Here is a 19,020-nt window from a genome sequence, read left to right as displayed (position 1 = left end):
GTTCTCACCCAATGACCCCATATTTTTTACATTTTGCTCTCACCGAATGCCCCTTAGTGCGAAAGTGCCAGCCCTACACCTATATCCATTTCAAATTGAAGTGCCCCCAGGGCTGTCAACTCTCACGCATTTGCCGTGAGTCTCACGCATTGGGTCACTTTCTCACGGTCTCACGCCAAGGTAGTATAATCTCACGCCTAGGTAGTAAATCTCACGCAAAAAGCTGGAAAATGAGTAAAATCTCACGCATCGTCATGAATAATTTGTTGCTCCTACCCCCCCCTCCCGCTTTTCACATTATCTAGAGCCGTGGGTCAAATAATCATGGTACAAAATGAACATTGAGTCGGCAAATCCCGTGCGCCCCTGTCTCACGCCAAACAATTCCAAAAAGTTGACAGCCCTGGTGCCCCCCCCCCCGGTAGGGACGTGCCGCCGATAATTTGAAAGTAGACCCATAAATATACAAATTTTTCAAGAAATTTGGACCCATTGATATACCAAAAGTCTTAATTTTCAGCCAAATTTAACCCAAATTGTCTTAGTTTTTACAAATAAATTTGGGGAAAATTGAAAAATTGGGCTATTTTCCAAAAAAATTGAGAACATTTTGAAAAAAATGACCCATTCATATACCAAAATAGGCTTTGAAAAGGGGTCATTGATATACCAAAAGGCGAAAATGCTACCCATATTTTGCACGTCCCGTATGGTCATTTGTACTGAGTACCCCCCAGCTAGTGGAAGCACCATGTGCGTTAGCAAGTATATCATGGGGTCATCGCACTGAGTATGATGCATTGTTCATCTCATTTAAATAATTTATGTCCGCAAAAGACAGGTGCTGGGATCATAAAGAGATGGTGGGATTTACCCTTCATGCCAACGTTGGTAAAATGCACAACTTTGTGAGTATAAACAGGGATGCTGTACATGTAGGCCCTAGTATTTATACGAATTTATTTACTATTAATCGGAATCTTGGAAAGGAATAATCTATTATGACATTGGAATTATCACAGATGCAAATCTCGGTAAGTGCGAGTTTGGCACAACAAATGAACCATGGCTTAATGAACCAATGCACCGGGATTACGGGAGGATGCATGATTAATGACGACGTGATTTTGACGAACTCATGATTCGGTCAGTAGTGTAAAAAAAAAATGAAGAAGAATAGAATGTCGTAAAGAAAAGTTTCTAAGTTAAGGATTTGGACAAGGAATTACCGGTATATAATATATTTATTGTTTTGGGCTGGGATTTCTATTACTTTTTGACATTGACATTTGGAAATGACAAACAAAAATAGTCTCAAATCTGTAACACTTGTCGGCCACCGTCTTCGTGACATCAGTATTCATCCATCATCCAACCTGATACAAACAAAAGAATTGAGAATAAGAAAACAACAGGCTTTACGGTTTACCAACCACGGACTAAGCCTTTGATTTTGTAGATGCCCTAAATACAATTAGGCGTAAATAAATAAACTACTATATTAATAATATTAACAAATTCAAAAAAACTTCCCAATTTATATAAAAAAGCGACTTAAAATGCAATTTACGTTTTAACACGGCCTTATAATTTATAGGCATAATTAAATTAACTATATATTTACCGCAAACATGGGATAAAAATTGATAATATTGCGGTAGGGAGGTAGTGAGTAGCGGGAAAAGTCAACACATTTAGCACGTGCTCCGGCACGTGCTAAAGTTACAGTGCGATACCATCCAATTATTTTGGTCACATTTACAATGTATCATTTAATACATGCGGTTAACGCACTGATGGCTTTCTGATGGTTAACCCTATCGAACACCCATTTGGATTAAATTTAAAATAATTAGGCCTATAAAAAGGAGAAATAAAGATCGATTTATATGGCAATGATCGCATTACGACCACGGCCGAAATAGCGCGTGATATAATTTAACAGACATCAACACGTTTAAGCCTATATTTACAGTGCAGACAAATAAGGATATAAATAAAAGTGTTTTAAAAAAGTAGACTGCACGAAAGTGATTTTAATATAATATTGGTTACTTGAACAAATAATTACCTCACTCGATCCTTACCTCACTCCTCAGTTTGCTCCAAAATCGTCAAAATAGCGTTGTAGTGGAGTGTGTATGTGAAAAGTCGGCCGTCCTTGATGCGGCTTTAAGCGGCGATGGCTTACACTCGAATAAATCATCAGTCGGACTACACACAAAGCGATATATTCTTATGATTCCAACGACTCGACATTTACTGTTTTAAATGCAGGTAAATACATCGCTAAATAGTTTGGACCGCTACACGCTATTTATTGCATACATCGCTACACGCTATTTATTGCATATAGAGGGAGGTATAAAATAAATGAAACGCTGTAAATATTGCATTGCACTATCGTGCCTTGGGACACGTGCGTGGCCGAGGTAGCGTGCCTCAACCACGTTTGATGTTCAACTTATATTTTCGACCGCGTGCCTTGGGCTTGCAACTTATGAAATCGTGGCACACGTGGTCGGAACCACGATCGTGCCTTGCGTGCCAATTTTCTTAGACTTTAGATCAGTACTGTACCATAATTGGCCTAGAAAAGGGGGTCATTAATATACCAAAAGGCCCAAAAATGGTACTCATGTTTGCGGCACGTCCCCAAATGGCAATTTGTACTGAGTTCCCCGGCTCCTCCACAGGATTTTGAGCACACCTGTACTCAGCTTCAGGGTTTAGGATTATTAAGGTTAGGGTTGTGACTTGTCAAGCTTCTAGAAAATCCCACAAGTCTACCAGTAACATGTGAGTAGCACAGAATGTAATCTTTGACAGGAAACTTTGAGTTACTCAAGAGATTTGGGGGAGGGGATTTTTCATCGAAAGAAGTGGCAGAAGGCATTTTATTCAAGAGAACAGTCTTTGTATTATGTACCGTAACCTAGAGTAATCCAAAACAACATGTATATTAATGCAACCTACTGCAATTTTAAAACAAATTTATACACAACACACAAAAATTCTGTGTTTTTGTTTTGTTATTTCTCCGTATTTATTGCAAGTTGTCTACCATACAACATCACCAAGCAGATGGTTTATCACGCTGTAAGAAGTGAGGAGGAAAACATTCACACAATAAACATATTGACTCTACCAGCGCTTTTCATGTTATCTCAACATCACTTGAGCACATTATTCACGCTTTATGCCGGACAGCTGTGAAGTTTGTTTTGTGTAGCTAGGGACGTATACGGCCAGTATACATGCCGCTGGTCAATTAGAATGCTATGCCACATCGTGAGGAAAAAAGAATGGGGACATTAGGCCTAAATGTCAAGAAGTCATATCAATTGCTCATTGAACAACAAGTGTCCTCCTTCTGATGACTTCATTACAGACAGACCACTAGACACAAGTGACACGGCTACTGTATGACAGGGATGGGTTGTTATTGGGCTAGAGTTTCATCAAAGAAGCCATTCTCTTACGAGTTGCCCTCTACTATAATTCTCGATCAATTCTATCTTGTGACCCATTACCATCAAACAATGAATGTGGCAACAGATTTTGGTATATTGATGCAAAATTAAAAGGCAAGCTTCCACCAAATCTGGGTGTGTTTTTTATAACCTTCATGTAAGCATACTCATCGCTGGAATAAAGCTGTCTAATCACTCAATGAAATCTTGACAATTGACAATATGCTAATTTTTTGTCTGCTTCCATGCAGATTACACCCATCTTTTGAAGATATGGTATAATTTGTCAAATGTCTCCTAGAAATTAGTGTCAATGCATTTCTGCTGGGCATTTCTGATTCTGATTTTATAAGCCTCTATCTCAAACCAGGTCTAACCTTAACCCATGTTATAGGTTTTGTGGGAGCAAGTAAATATAAATTCTCACACAGTGCAAATTCTGATACATCATTCTTGCAAAACAGAAGAAAACGCCATATGATATATGCTGTATATTAAGTGGTTGTATCAATTGCCATATCAAAGATTACATTCATATATAATGAATCTTACAGCATGGAACATGAACAGTGGCCAGCAAAAAATTTAGTTGGATTTACATAAGCATGCCAAGTATGAAATACATGCTGTAGGAAGAAAACATACAAACAACATGCATCATTGTGCTGTATTCTGTGCTATATATTTCAAATGAATATTATTTGCATTTTAAAATCCAAAAGACTGCAATCCAATTTAAGGATTCAATTCCCTTCAAAGCATTCAAGAAACATTTCCCTCCCCCTCCTGAAACATGACAAATCAGGATTTCTATACAAACCTTCCCTGTACAAACCTTGGTCATCGCAATCTCAAAATGGCCGCCATGCATGCAGCAGACAGGGCAACCACAGACTTGCCCACCTGCAGGGGATGGCTTCTATTGATTTTGCCTGCCAGGTATTGTGGAAACTGTGAATTAAGATACCTATGCCCTATGGATGGCATCTAACAGCTTTGCTGGGACTCCAAAAGGTAAACTGAGTGTACGCTGATCGATGGCGACCTAAAGGCTTGACACAAAACATGTCCATGCACTAGTTTATCAAAATATTCCGTGTTTACACACATTCACTGTGTACTGTAAAAAGCAGGAGATAGTTGCCCTTCTGTGAATATATGCCTTTTATCTGTGGGAACGAATACAGTAAAACTGATGAAATACATAATGAAATTATGCAACCTCCCCCTTTTACATTCACCTATTGAAAGTAGACTTATCTTCAAAACAATCATATGCTATTCAAAACTGATGACCTGATGCTTTTATATTAAGATGTGATAACCACAATCATGTTATCACCGGAGATACCGGTAGCAATTATGTGTAATCAGTAATTGTTATTCGAAAAACACTCCCATAGAAGAAGATAGTAGTCATATGCTATCAGCAGAAGATAGCAGTAATGTGTTATCATCAGAAGATACCAGTCATATGCCATCAGCAGAAGATATCACTCATAGGCTTATCATCAGAAGAGTACTCATATGCTATCATCAGTCTTATGCTATCTTCAGAAGATAGCATTATAATCTTCAGAAGATAGCACTCATATGCTATCTTCAGAAGATAGCATAAGACTCACATATGCTATCTTCAGAAGATAGCACTCACATATGCTATATTCAGAAGATAGCACTCAAATATGCTATCTTCAGAAGATAGCACTCATATACTGTGTGTCATAAGTCTGTTCCTCCCACCATAGAAAAACCAGTTTAACATGCTTTAAATTAAACTTACACAATTAATTTGATATTGATTTGTTACTGGTTATTGTTTTTAATTAATATAAATGTCACTTAGCAAGTTATTTGAAGTTGTCTCTTTATGGTTGATAACCTCTTCAGGTCTGCAAACCTCAGTTATCGTTGTTTTTGATTGAAAATCCGAGGTCTTGCAGACATTTAAAACCATCAAAACATAAAATTAGCTCTAAAAATCTAGAACAACAGCCAACATATTTTTTTCGCTGCAATGAGCCTTAGGGTTCATTGCAGCTAGCAGCCCAAAGGCAAATAAACAAAGGGGGTACTTCCATATTGATGCTACGCTCCAGGGGAAGTCGAAATATAGGCAGAACGGAGTTGCGACGCACCATATATTATATGCTATCATCTAAAGATAGCACTCATATATGCTATCATCTGAAGATAGCACTCATATGCTATGCTATCATCTGCTGATAGCAGTCATATCATCTGAAGATAGAAGTCATGTGCTATCATCTGCAGATAGAGGTCATATGCTATCATCTGCAGATAGCATTCATGTGGCATCATCTGCAGACACATCAGTAATAAAGCATTTTAGAAGATTGCATTCATGCTATCTGCAGAAGTTGCATCTTTATACTACATGTATAATCAGTAGAAAGTACAAATATGCTATCATAAGATATGTACTCATATGCTATCTGTAGAAGACAGTACTCATATGCTATCTTCAGAAGATAACACTCATATATGTGATGCGATCAAGCAAAATCAGTCGGAACTAGGAAATATCAAGTTTTCAGTTTCTTATATGATAGTAAGAAACATTTAAAAAGCTGCATTTTGCAAAAAAACCCATTGAAATTGAACAACCAGTTCCAAAGATATGAGCAATTAAAGAGTTTCCAAACAAGAGGAAACATTTTCTTTGTTTGGCTATATCTCAAAATCAATATTTCTGAGTTCCAACTGATTTTGCTTGATCGCATCACATGCTATCTTCAGAAGATAGCACTCATATATGCATTCTTCAGAAGATAGCACTCATATGCTATCATCTGAAGATAGCAGTCATATTCTATAATCTGCATTCATATATGCTATCTTCAGAAGATAGCACTCATATATGCTATCTTCAGAAGATAGCACTCATATATGCATTCTTCAGAAGATAGCACTCATATGCTATCATCTGAAGATAGCAGTCATATTCTATAATCTGCATTCATATATGCTATCTTCAGAAGATAGCACTCATATATGCTATCTTCAGAAGATAGCACTCATATATGCTATCTTCAGAAGATAGTACTCATATATGCTATCTTCAGAAGATATGCTATCTTCAGAAGATAGCACTCATCTGCAGATAGCATAATAGTAATGATAGTGATAGTAATATGCTATCATCTGACGATATCACTAGTACTCATGACTAGCATTCATATGATACAATGAGAAGACAGCAATCATATCCTATTTATATTTATGATATCTTCAGAGGAAATTACTAGGTAATCTGCAGGAGATATCACTCACATTTTCATAAGGTAATACTTATTTTATCTTCAAAATATAGCAGCCATTATTCTATCTTCAGAATAAAATACTCCAGAAGACTATGCACTTGTATGCTATCTTCAGTAGACAGCACACTTGTATGCTATCTTCAGTAGACAGCACACTTGTATGCTATTTTCAGTAGACAGCACACTGTATGCTATCTTCAGTAGACAGTACACTTGTATGCTATCTTCAGTAGACAGCACACTTGTATGCTATCTTCAGTAGACAGTACACTTGTATGCTATCTTCAGTAGACAGCACACTTGTATGCTATCTTCAGTAGACAGCACACTTGTATGCTATCTTCAGTAGACAGCACACTTGTATGCTACCTTCAGTAGACAGCACACTTGTATGCTATCTTCAGTAGACAGCACACTTGTATGCTATCTTCAGTAGACAGCACACTTGTATGCTATCTTCAGTAGACAGCACACTTGTATGCTATTTTCAGTAGACAGCACACTTGTATGCTATCTTCAGTAGACAGCACACTGTATGCTATATTCAGTAGACAGCACATTTGTATGCTATCTTCAGTAGACAGTACACTTGTATGCTATCTTCAGTAGACAGCACACTTGTATGCTATCTTCAGTAGACAGTACACTTGTATGCTATCTTCAGTAGACAGCACACTTGTATGCTATCTTCAGTAGACAGCACACTTGTATGCTATCTTCAGTAGACAGCACACTGTATGCTATATTCAGTAGACAGCACATTTGTATGCTATCTTCAGTAGACAGCACACTTGTATGCTATCTTCAGTAGACAGCACATTTGTATGCTATCTTCAGTAGACAGCACATTTGTATGCTATCTTCAGTAGACAGCACACTTGTATGCTATCTTCAGTAGACAGCACATTTGTATGCTATCTTCAGTAGACAGCACATTTGTATGCTATCTTCAGTAGACAGCACACTTGTATGCTATCTTCAGTAGACAGCACACTGTATGCTATATTCAGTAGACAGCACATTTGTATGCTATCTTCAGTAGACAGCACACTTGTATGCTATCTTCAGTAGACAGCACATTTGTATGCGATCTTCAGTAGACAGCACACTTGTATGCTATCTTCAGTAGACAGCACACTTGTATGCTATCTTCAGTAGACAGCACATTTGTATGCTATCTTCAGTAGACAGCACACTTGTATGCTATCTTCAGTAGACAGCACATTTGTATGCTATCTTCAGTAGACAGCACATTTGTATGCTATCTTCAGTAGACAACATTCATATTCTATCACAGAAGACAGTATGCATTAAATACCGTATATGGCGAATAACATAATAAAAGCAACAGCATACTATATAAAGGAAAGTAACTTCCTGACAGGCACACAAAGCATATATCTTATGAGTACAAAACCTCCTTGAATCCACAAAGAAATTTATTTCTCATTACTTGATAGAGTAACCAAGAGCACATCACTGTACTCTGATTATAATGAATCATATTAAACATGTCGGTCCTTAGCAACTGAGCCATCAACCTGCTAGACAGAAAATTAATAAAATATATAGATACTACTGCTTGTGTCAGGTGTATTAATCAACATAATATGCAATGTGACATGAGAGGAGACAGTATTAGAAAAGAATAGGAAACAGAGCTACTAAATTTCCAAGAGGTGCTGCAGTCAGCTCATGTAGACCGAGAGTACTTATCATCGGGAGTGAGTATTCTGTTTACAATGTCATATCTAACAATAGAAGAAGAAGATTAAAGTTACAATAAATAAATACATTTCTCCTGTTTACTTTTGTAGTAATAAAATAATACTTGTGGTCTCCAAATGTATATGTTTATACTGGTCGATTCTTATTTTCTTTAAATAAAACCAAGAATTGTGTGTAGCACTTGGTCAAAACTATATTCCTGGTGAAAACAATTATATTGATCATAAGCTGGTAATTTAAAAACAACAAATAGCAGTAGCCCCAAAGTATTAACTAGCCACCCGTCCACCTGTAATTTTGGATGGGCACTTTACTCCTGTGACAGGCAAAATTAATGCCTGTGACATATGCTAAATTCTAAAAAATAATGCTTGAATAAATTCTGTGAACTCAAAACAAGATCAGACTAATAAATCAAGGCTATAGCAATAGCTATTTGAACTGAACCAACCCCAAGAAGGTGTGGTGCAGAGATCTGCTTTACATTTTCAGGGTCAAATTTTGGACAGGTACTTTTGGCACTTGTCACATCCTAGCTAAGACCCCGAGTAGCACCAGATCTAAAGAGGCTCTTGCCTAAAATAGGCTATGAAGTTCATTGGCTGTTATAATTAGGCATTAGAGTGGCACATAAAAATGAATCCCAAAACATAATATTACTGCAGAGGTCAAAACACATGCAACTCAAAATGTCAACAATCCCAAGATCTCAGTTGTTATTCACTTCCTGACCCTGACAGTTCACATATTTCTTCGTTGAATTAGTTCCAATTATGTTACATTTCCCGTGAAACTGGGTTACAGCTTGTCGTCTTAGTTTGTATTAACCCATTTTGTAAATGAAATATACATGGTTTTCATGGTAATCCCTCTCGCTAACAAGACGTTCCCTCATGCATCGTGTTTTAAATGGAAAGCCAAGTCATTCCTTATACATAGACAGCATTGTACCACAAACAATCTTGTACCTAACTTCATTTGAAAAGCAAATTTATCCTTGGAGTAATAGTAAAGGTTAGTGGATTTTACATTGTGTAAGTGGGACTTTACATTTAGCTGTCTTGGTCAATTGAAAGATAAATCCAGCCTTGGAGCTACCTATACTATAAGCCAAACAGTTCCATCTCCAAATACAAAGTTCATTAACCCTTGATAACAACCATAGCTCAAAATATTGACCTCAAGTTTTAGAGTATTAGTTTTAATACCCATCATGTTCAGAGGTCATTCTATAACTGTACAAGTTGGGGTTTAATGAACTGTGCCTTGACAGATGAGCATGTTAAACATCCTAGTGAGCTCGCTAGAAAGCTACAACATATCCACCTTTATAAACGCAGACGCCCAAGTCATGCATCTCTCGGTTTTTTTAAACATGCAATCGACAGCTCGTGACTAATGTTAGTAACATCTATTTAACCCAATTTTGTTTTTGCGGCGTGCTGCTGCTCGGCCACGACTCATCGAATGTCCATTTGCAGCGCGTATTTAAATGATGCGTGCCCTATTCGTAGACATGGTGTGTGAGCAGATGAAATCCTACAATTTCATCCTCGGCTGATTGATGTCGATGGGAAACACAGAAAATTGTATCAATCATCACGATGGGGATGGGCACTAGTGTTTATGAATTCATGCAATAAAACATCATGGTTGAGGTATAACGAGATGCTGCTATTGAGCGATCACATTCGGCGCACACCATTTCCTCGCTGCTCGCAAGCTGGATCACGGTATAATACATTACCTGAAACTCAATTTTAATGATAAAATATGTATGGTATTCCTGATATAGATGTATGCATAATATTGAGGAGCTGGTTCTAAGAGCTTATGGTGAATGTCTTCACTCACCTGAAATGTGTGCAATCTTTTTAGTATCTGTGAATCAATTATTTCTACCAACTACCTCTGCTCTCAGCTTTCTACTATGTAATAGGGTCTTGTTGATTTCTTGTAATAAAGGGTATTACCAAGAGGGGAACAAGGGGGCAGAGTGTCCTGCATAGAAACATGTTTTCAGCCAACACCAGGATATTTGTGATAAATGGACACCTTGTTTAGTTCAATACCTTTGCTTTATACTTTTAACGGTCACATAAGTAAAATATATTTTCACATCTACATTGACTTTTTCACTGCATCGTTATTAATAACGAAATCAACGATGATAGTACCAACAACAACAAAGAATTGGAAAGCAAATTTGTTTTGACTTTTCCCTAGGTATTGGGTTTTAAGGCGCGCGAGTGCGATCGCACACCATAGCACACCTTAACTCGCCTTTCCGAGTGCGATTTATAGCACACCTTAATTCCTAAACTTCTTACCAAGCAATTTAAAAGCACATCTGACAGCCTGTCATAACATATCCAGAAGAAGTGTGATTTGTAGCACGCATATTATTATCAAAACTCAGCCCCTGCACACTACACCATTATAATATGGGAGCACTCAATTTCATCAAGTGGGGACAAGATCATCAAGATGAGGGTCTCAAAAACCACTGGGAATCCTTCTTCTACCTCTCATTCCAGCCCCATCTCCACATCCTCCTCTACATCCTTCTCTCTGGTTCTGCCCATGATCTTTCTATGCCTGCAGCAATCCATATCAAGAAACAAAGTCACTTTATTCTCAAGTTTTGATGTTTATCTAAGTATGACTTATCCCAGAAGCAACTCCCATTCAAAGCTTGAGATAATATTACCATTGCCTGATGGAAAACATTTTGCACAATGAGAATGACAAGACATCACCTCAGGATCACATCAGGTAAAATAGTCTCCTTCACCATGCCATGGTTCAATAACCTGCCCTTGTCAATGTTGTCAAGCAAATTGACCTTGTGTTGTTGATTATGAGTTTTCATACCCAATACACTATATTGTCATTCTATACGAGTACTGTATAATGGGGTTGAACAACTCTGTACTTGGGAGCTGACATAGATCCTGATCATGACTGGCATATCATGATGTCATCGTATGAGATCTCACTAACAAAGAGGCGTTTAATAGCGCAGCGATTCTCCCAGTAGGCAACAGAATGCATAATGAGCCCTTCACTTTGTACAAACCCAGCACTGAATGTCAATAACATGGCGTAAACCCCAAAGATGGCGTTTGAGAAGCTTGCAAAAGTATCCGGCTGCATCAGACGAGGCCAAGAGTCTCTGGAATCTTACCCCCATGCACAGAGGCAAAGCAATTTCCTCTGTTATGCTTCATCACGGATCCCAGCAAACATGATTTCCACATCTTATACCAAGCAAGTTCTCCCAGCTGATTCAGTTGAAGTGATATGAAAAGGGCGCGGAAGGGAAGCATGAAATGAGGGCAATCGTCCGGTTAATGTGCCTTTCTGCTGATCAATAATACTTCCTATCTAGCCCCTTGAGAGTGCCAATACAGCACTCATTTTGTATGCATAAAATGCAAAGTGGGGCACACTGGGATCACATATCAAACGTGTTGTTCCCGGCACTTACTGACCGATATTTGCATCAGCAGCTGCACAACAACTCCCAATCGGTGGCTCGTATTCAAGCTCCCCTATGAATCATTGATGGCAATGTTGCAGGTATAAAAAAAAAAAAAAACTGTCCCCTCCTCTCTATCCATTGTATGCACTATGAAACTTCAATATCCCCCTAGCCCCATTGTCAAGGCCATATTATTTGTGTCTTCAGGCATTAGAAGACTCAATAGAGTTGATTGGGATGCATAGATTTCTTTGCAATACTTATTATCAGTATTGTATTCTTTGAAAACAAGATGGGATATTTTGATCATATTAAGGTAACCAATACCATACACTATGGACCAAAATGGCCTCATCCCAATGCCATAGTTCAATAACCTCAATTAAACACTCATAGTACAAAATTTGACCTGAAGTTTCAGAGTATGAGTTTTTGTACCCAAATTTTCAAAGGTCATTCAATGAATGTGCAAATGTATTGGGGTTAAAGAACTGTGCCCTGATAGATGAGCATGTTGTGGATCCTAGTGATAGCTCAACTAAGCCAAAGGACACTGGCATGAACAGTACAATGTCATCTTACCTGTATTGTGAGCGGATCAAAATACAATTATGTAATAACCATCTGACTTTATCCGCTGATAATGCTATAAACTGAATGCAATACAATGTCAGCAGCCTGCAGGGTTACAGCAGATGAGCAACCAACATAGCCCAGGAATATTTTGTATTTATTTCTTTGGTAAATTAGACCTTATGGCAAAGGATAACCCAAGAAAGCCTCCTATACGAAGCATATTTCCATTGGGTAAGGTCACAGTACAGACAGCCAGACATTATCCTGATTGGAACTGGCTGCAAGGTCTTTGCTATCCACTGCATCTGCCCCACAATTCAAACAAGGTAAAAAGAGCAGATAATTTGTTTTGCCTCCACCAAGAATTGAACTGCGGACCTCTTTCGCCAGAGTCAACAACCTTCACCACTGGGTCATGCAAGTAAAATCATCTGCTCATGAATTTTGAATGCAATGCAAAGTGGCCAACATATGCAGAGTGACATAAGTGATATAACTTAAAACCTTATACAGGGTGTCCCTGAAAGAACTGTATCGTCGGAAACTTAATTGTTTGGGTATTTTAACGCCACAACTCAACATAACTATATAATTGGTGTGGTTAAGGAAAAAAATCAGCTATTACATACTTTGACAATTGACCACACCGTTCGTAAAATATAAGAATTTTACGAAAATCCCTCATTTTCAAACCTTTCCACAGATTCAAATGTCAATCGATGATCTAAACTGAGCTCAAAAAGAAACTTATAATTTTTCACAAGGTCATATCTTGAAATCCTGTCCATCAAATTGAACCAAAATTACACACAGATTTACTTCAATACTCTACTCTTAACACATGTCAGTAACCAAGCAGTTATCCAACTGACACAACAGCAAAATGCACTGACATGGGACAGCTTCCTGGACCACATTCACAGCCCAGCCCTGTTTCATGAAAAAAGTGTATGAAAAGCAGAAAGCAGCACCGTTTTATCATCTGTGCAAGGATCTTGTGTGCATTCTCACAGATTTTTTGTCCTGGGTGCCAAATGTTGGGCTGTGAAAGTGAAGGAAGTCCAGGAAGCTGTCCCATGACAGTGCATTTTGCTGTTGTGTCAGTTGGACAACTGCTTGGTTACTGACATGTGTTTTGAGTAGAGTATTAAGGTAATCCTGTGTGTAATTTTGGTTCATTTTGATTGACAATATTTTAAGATATGACCTTCTGATTCACAAGTTGTAAAAAATTATAAGTTTCTTTTTGAGCTCAGTTTATATTCGGAGTGCTAATCACTGCGCATCATCAGCGCATGAGGCGTCTATTGTCATTGACAAATATTTGACTCTGTGTAACGACCTGAAAATATGGTAGTTTCGTAAAATTCTTTTATTTCAAAAACGGAGCAGTCAGGTGTCATAATTAAAAAGTATGTGATATAATTGAAGCCCAAATTAAAAGACTAGTTTGCGTCTGACGTCCTGTCAACCATATGCCGTATTGCGCAGGTCAGCAACCAATCACGCCGCGCCTTTGCCCTGACGTCAGACGCAAACTAGTCTTTATTTCGGTCTTCAATAATAGCTGATATATTCCTCAACCACATCAAGTATTTAGTTATAGGTTGGGATTCCGAAAGGTGGTTTAACTTAAACCGGTGCTAACTTAAACCTAGGTCTAACTAGTCCCGGCTTAAGCCTAAACCTAGGTTTAAGTTATTTTACGATTCCGAAAGCTCGGACTAGTTAGACCTGGGTTTAAACCTAGGTTTAAACTTAGACCTGGTTTCGTAGCCGCATACTACTAACTGTGGTGTATACTATTATGCATATTACACGGAACTTTGTGCATGGGTATGATGTTCCAATTAATTTAAAAGGCTATAATAGGCATTTGTGTAGGAAATTGTGAATAAACAGCAGGTAGTAGGGCCTAGATTTGTTATCTTTTTCATGTTTCTGAGTTTATTGATGAAAATGATTAATTTTTTAAAAACCAAATGAAATCCACGAAAGCCCAGTTTTATAGGCCTACTAAAAAACCCTGTGATTTCCCCAGGTTTTTTTAAACAACATCCACGTTGCATCGTTGTATTTATAGGCCTAACACTGATTAAGCTGAAATGGTATTTTCTAAATTTCATTTCTTGATTTTGCACGTATAATACCGGTGCAATTATAATTATGAAGCTGGGGGAGATGGGGGGGGGGGGCTGTTTTGGCAAGCCAAAAGAAGAGCAAGCATATTTTACCCAGCTATTTTTGCACACATTTACGGGGCACCTTTTAATAAAACGCTCTAAAAGGGGCTTATCCGTCAGAGTATGAAAACGTTTTTTCCGTTTTTCACATGATCAATATGCTCGCTATGCTTGAATTTGCAATTATGTTTCCACAAATTTGACATGGTGTGATGCAAAAGATTTTGGCAGGCCAAATGGTGGGTGGGGGAGGGCGAGACAAGAAGCAATTTTTTTTAGCAGGCGGAGAAGGGCGAGCAATTTTTGTCAGGCTGAGAGGGGCATTCAAAGTGGCACGTTGTTTGGAAATTTCCATACGGATAGAATTGGGCCTCACGGAATACCCTTCAGCGGAGTTAAGCGCTGTCCGTTTATTTCGATTCGTTACATCTATCGAGGAGGCATCACATGGTTCTCTCTTTTACGGACAGCGCAGAGGGTAGGCCTATATAATTGAAAATGCCTGATCCTATTGCAGGCATAAAATAGCTATAATTTAGATTTAGAATATTAAAACAAAACACTGACCTATTATAATAAAAAGTGCAAACTGTGTAGCATATTTATTTTCTTATTAATGTTAAACATGATACATAATCCATCACTTCAAATAGTGAGCAAGTAGTCACCTTGTACATTAAATAAAACTAGAAATGAATGAATTCGTTTCAAGTAGCATGTCGTTGTTTATTTATTTATTAAGATTATGTCAGGCCTACTGTCATGTAATGTCGATCCGTTCTGAAAATGGAGGGGGCACGGATGTGAAAAGATATGTCAGCGCCGCACGCATAGGCCTTCTCGGACATTTGATATTATGTCCCCCTCCAGGATTGGTGCCCATGCTGGTTTCATCTAGGAAAGTAGTGAAGACTAGTAGACCCTTACCATGTTACCTAAGGACATGTTTAAAATTATTAATACCTTTCTAAGACTTATAATAATAATTACTATAGTGTGTGAAACGTGCAACGTACAAAACTTGTCTTCATTTCCATTGAGCAGTATACACAAACTAGTATTCCGAAGTAGGCTAATAAATATCGATACCAAAAGTCTCATGTTTGTGTTACACTATTAGGCTTAAAGACCTATATTAAACATTCAGCAAGGTAAAAAGTTTCATGTTAAAAACACTTGTGGTTGTACTGCTCATCGATTCTGTAGTCCAAACTTTGATGGCCAGTGGATCTCAGCCAGGGATCGCGGTTACTTCATCATGTAGATTGTTCTGTAATGAAAGGAAGAAAAATAGTATTTTTAAAATATGAATTAGACCTATATACAAATCTTGCCCCTCCCTCCACACACACCCACACTCTCAATTTTGAGATTTTGGCATGTGAAGTAAATTTATAATTTTCTCATAATTGCTGTTGTTTGTTGAGATGTTTCTTTTACTAGGCCTGATGGTATCATATTCATGAACAAAAAGTATATAACGATTTGTACGAAGTCTAATTTAAATTTATGCATTCTAATTTTTGGAAAAAGCATGTTTTATTCTTTTTTAAAACCAATCATTTCAAAAGTAACACACAAAAAGTAAAAATTAGAGCGAAATTGTGGCATATACTCAAGATTTTGAATGCTTAGACATGTTCCAAGTCTTTGATTTATGTGAATCGATTGTCAGAAAACATGTCGAAAATGCATGTTTTTGGCTTCCCCCCAAGAAATGAGTACAATAGTGAACGTTTTCTATTATCTACAGTCAGTTAATACGATTGAGCTATGTTTCGTTTGTCAGACTTGATAATGTTTTTTTTTAATCCAATAAAATCAGTGCTTTATTTTTCTGGAATGGGGCAGTAAATTACCTCATACATCATTGTACATTGTACATTGCCATACTGTTAAACTTACCAAAATAACCTCAAGTTATGGTACATGGGAATCATCCGTATCACTCAGATTAGAAAACATTCCTCTTGACATGACATTAAACCGGGCCTGTAAACGAAAAAACAAAACAAAGCATACCATTTTATTTGTCAAAGGTGCTGCTGTTAATCAGTCGCAGAGTTTCATGGATTTAAAATTTGCAATTCAATATTTAATTGTAGTAATATTTAGGCCTACATGATCATGGTGGTATATAAAAATCATACTTCAGTGAGCACTGAGAATTCAATAAAATTAATCAGTCACAGGAATGATGAGCAATCTATTTTATGCCTGATAATATTTATTATTATAATTTGGCCAAACTTTCATAATACCAGTTTTACCACGATGACCTGATAAATGCCCTAGCACGAGTCAGACAAAATGTTAAACAAACGGTAGATTTCATATTTAATTAATTAGGCGGAGCCTAGTTCAATAACGAGCCTGGAACATCCTGCGTCCAGGCCTAGCCAGCCTGTAAACATAGGGCCTATGTAGGGCATGTCATCACATAATTATGCCCTATGCCATGGTACAGACCGGTATTAAGGCTAGGGCCTAGGATGTTCCACTACCAAGCTTGAACTTGAAGCCTGGCCTATTATTTACATAGACAAAATCCCTACATCTTGAAGAACATTATAGGCCTATAGGAAAATATCTGTCTAGTGGGTACCGGTCAGATACAGTTTTTGCCTGTATGCTACCATGGCTACAGCCCATGATAGCCTAAGCCCTAGGCTAGCCAGCTAGGACAATCATGACCAGGCCAGGGCCGCCTGATGGGGGTAGGCCTAAACGTTTTACTTCTACACCGGCTTCTAACACCACGACATCATTGGAACTCATTGGAAAGAAGCCCGGACATCGATAAATATTTGAAAAAGCTTTGTCCGAGCTTCGTTTACTGATAAAAATCCACAAAGCCTCGGCTAGGCTATTCTCATGTAGGCCTACAGGGTATTTTAATACATGTAATTTGTTAAGCCTACTGCCTATTAATCGATTCCTATAAGGTTGACTAAAACAATACCACAGCCTAAAATCGTCACTAATAATGAGTGAAGATTTACATATATAGGGGCTTTTAAGTGGTAAAACAGTATTAATATGTCACGAATAAGCCGACGTTTCTTACCTTCACTGTCATGACGCGGTCCTATGCTATTGCACTGTGCCGTGAGTACCGGGTATCGGTATGACTGTCACTGCCGCGATGCCGTGTATAATTGCACTGCCACTGCCATGTCCATGATTGCAGCTGTGTACAAGCTTGGCCGATCATCTCCGCTTTCAAACTCTGGTTACAATTCTCACAACTCTTCTCTATTCATTATGGAACATAATCCTTTTATTATGACTTCCAAAAATTGGTTCTATGGCACATTTTTCCAGTTGCAAATACCACGAAGTGCAGTGGTCCGCTTCCGTAACAAGCAGGCTTCCGTGGTTGGCATGCAGACAAATGCACTTAAACCTGGACTTAAACCTACCCCATGCCAGGTTTAAGTTAGACCCGGCTTTTGCGACTTTAGTACTCAGCTTTAGACCCAGGTTTAACTTAAACCAGCTACGGGAAACGCAACTTAGGTTTAAACCTAGGTTTAAACCTGGGTTTAGCTAAACCTAGGTTTAAACCACCTTTCAGAATCCCAACCATAATGTTTGGTTTATGCATTTTAAAAATACCCAAAAAAATCAGTTTCATACGATACAGTTCTTTCAGGACACCCTGTATCAGATGTTCCATAGTGAGTTGTGAAAGGAACATGTTCATGTAACACGTATGCTCCAATATGTACTTTGTATCTGCCAATTACCGCAGTCAACATAACACCGCATTATCATCATCATCACACCATTCCATGGCTCACCTACCACTCAAAAGAATTACGTCAATTCTCCCGATGAAGCTTATTTTATCTAATCCAAACCATCTATAGTTTCCCATTGATTTAACACTTACGTCACTAAGCCTCGAGTTTGGCCTATTTGGTCCGTTCACTTGCGGTGGTTGTACGTTCTCGTCTCCACTAGTTGCTCCACGATGCGGTGATCGTATCTGCAAGAAACAAAAAAAAGGTGCATCTAGTTAACATTTGGAGTGCGTAAAAACGATTTTTCTTTAATGCTATGATATAACTGCACCATCAGGAATGGAGAAAAGAAACCTGCAAATGAAAAGAAAATGTGGTTAAATATAGTGAATGCTTACCTTTAGTTTGCAAATAATCTCTCAGACTTAGATAATAAGCTACCATTTTTAGACATTCACCTACCTTAAATCATTGCTCTGCTGGAAGAGTTTTTAAAATTAGCATCACGTATACCATCATTAGTCCATCATTTGAGAAACAAAGATC

The 19,020-nt window shown here is 38.0% G+C and overlaps 1 protein-coding gene across 1 annotated transcript in view; it reads right to left on the bottom strand.

Annotated features, from left to right (window-relative positions):
* The window catches only part of LOC140136185 (autism susceptibility gene 2 protein homolog), a 294,982-nt gene that overhangs the window by 159,280 nt on the left and 116,682 nt on the right, over positions 1 to 19,020 (bottom strand). The window contains 1 exon segment of the mRNA XM_072157894.1: positions 18,624 to 18,719. Within this exon segment, the coding sequence (XP_072013995.1) occupies positions 18,624 to 18,719 (96 nt within the window).

This window comes from Amphiura filiformis, chromosome 16, assembly GCF_039555335.1.
Source record: "Amphiura filiformis chromosome 16, Afil_fr2py, whole genome shotgun sequence".
Taxonomy (NCBI): Eukaryota; Metazoa; Echinodermata; class Ophiuroidea; order Amphilepidida; family Amphiuridae; genus Amphiura; species Amphiura filiformis.
This window is presented reverse-complemented; position numbering and strand designations above follow the sequence as displayed.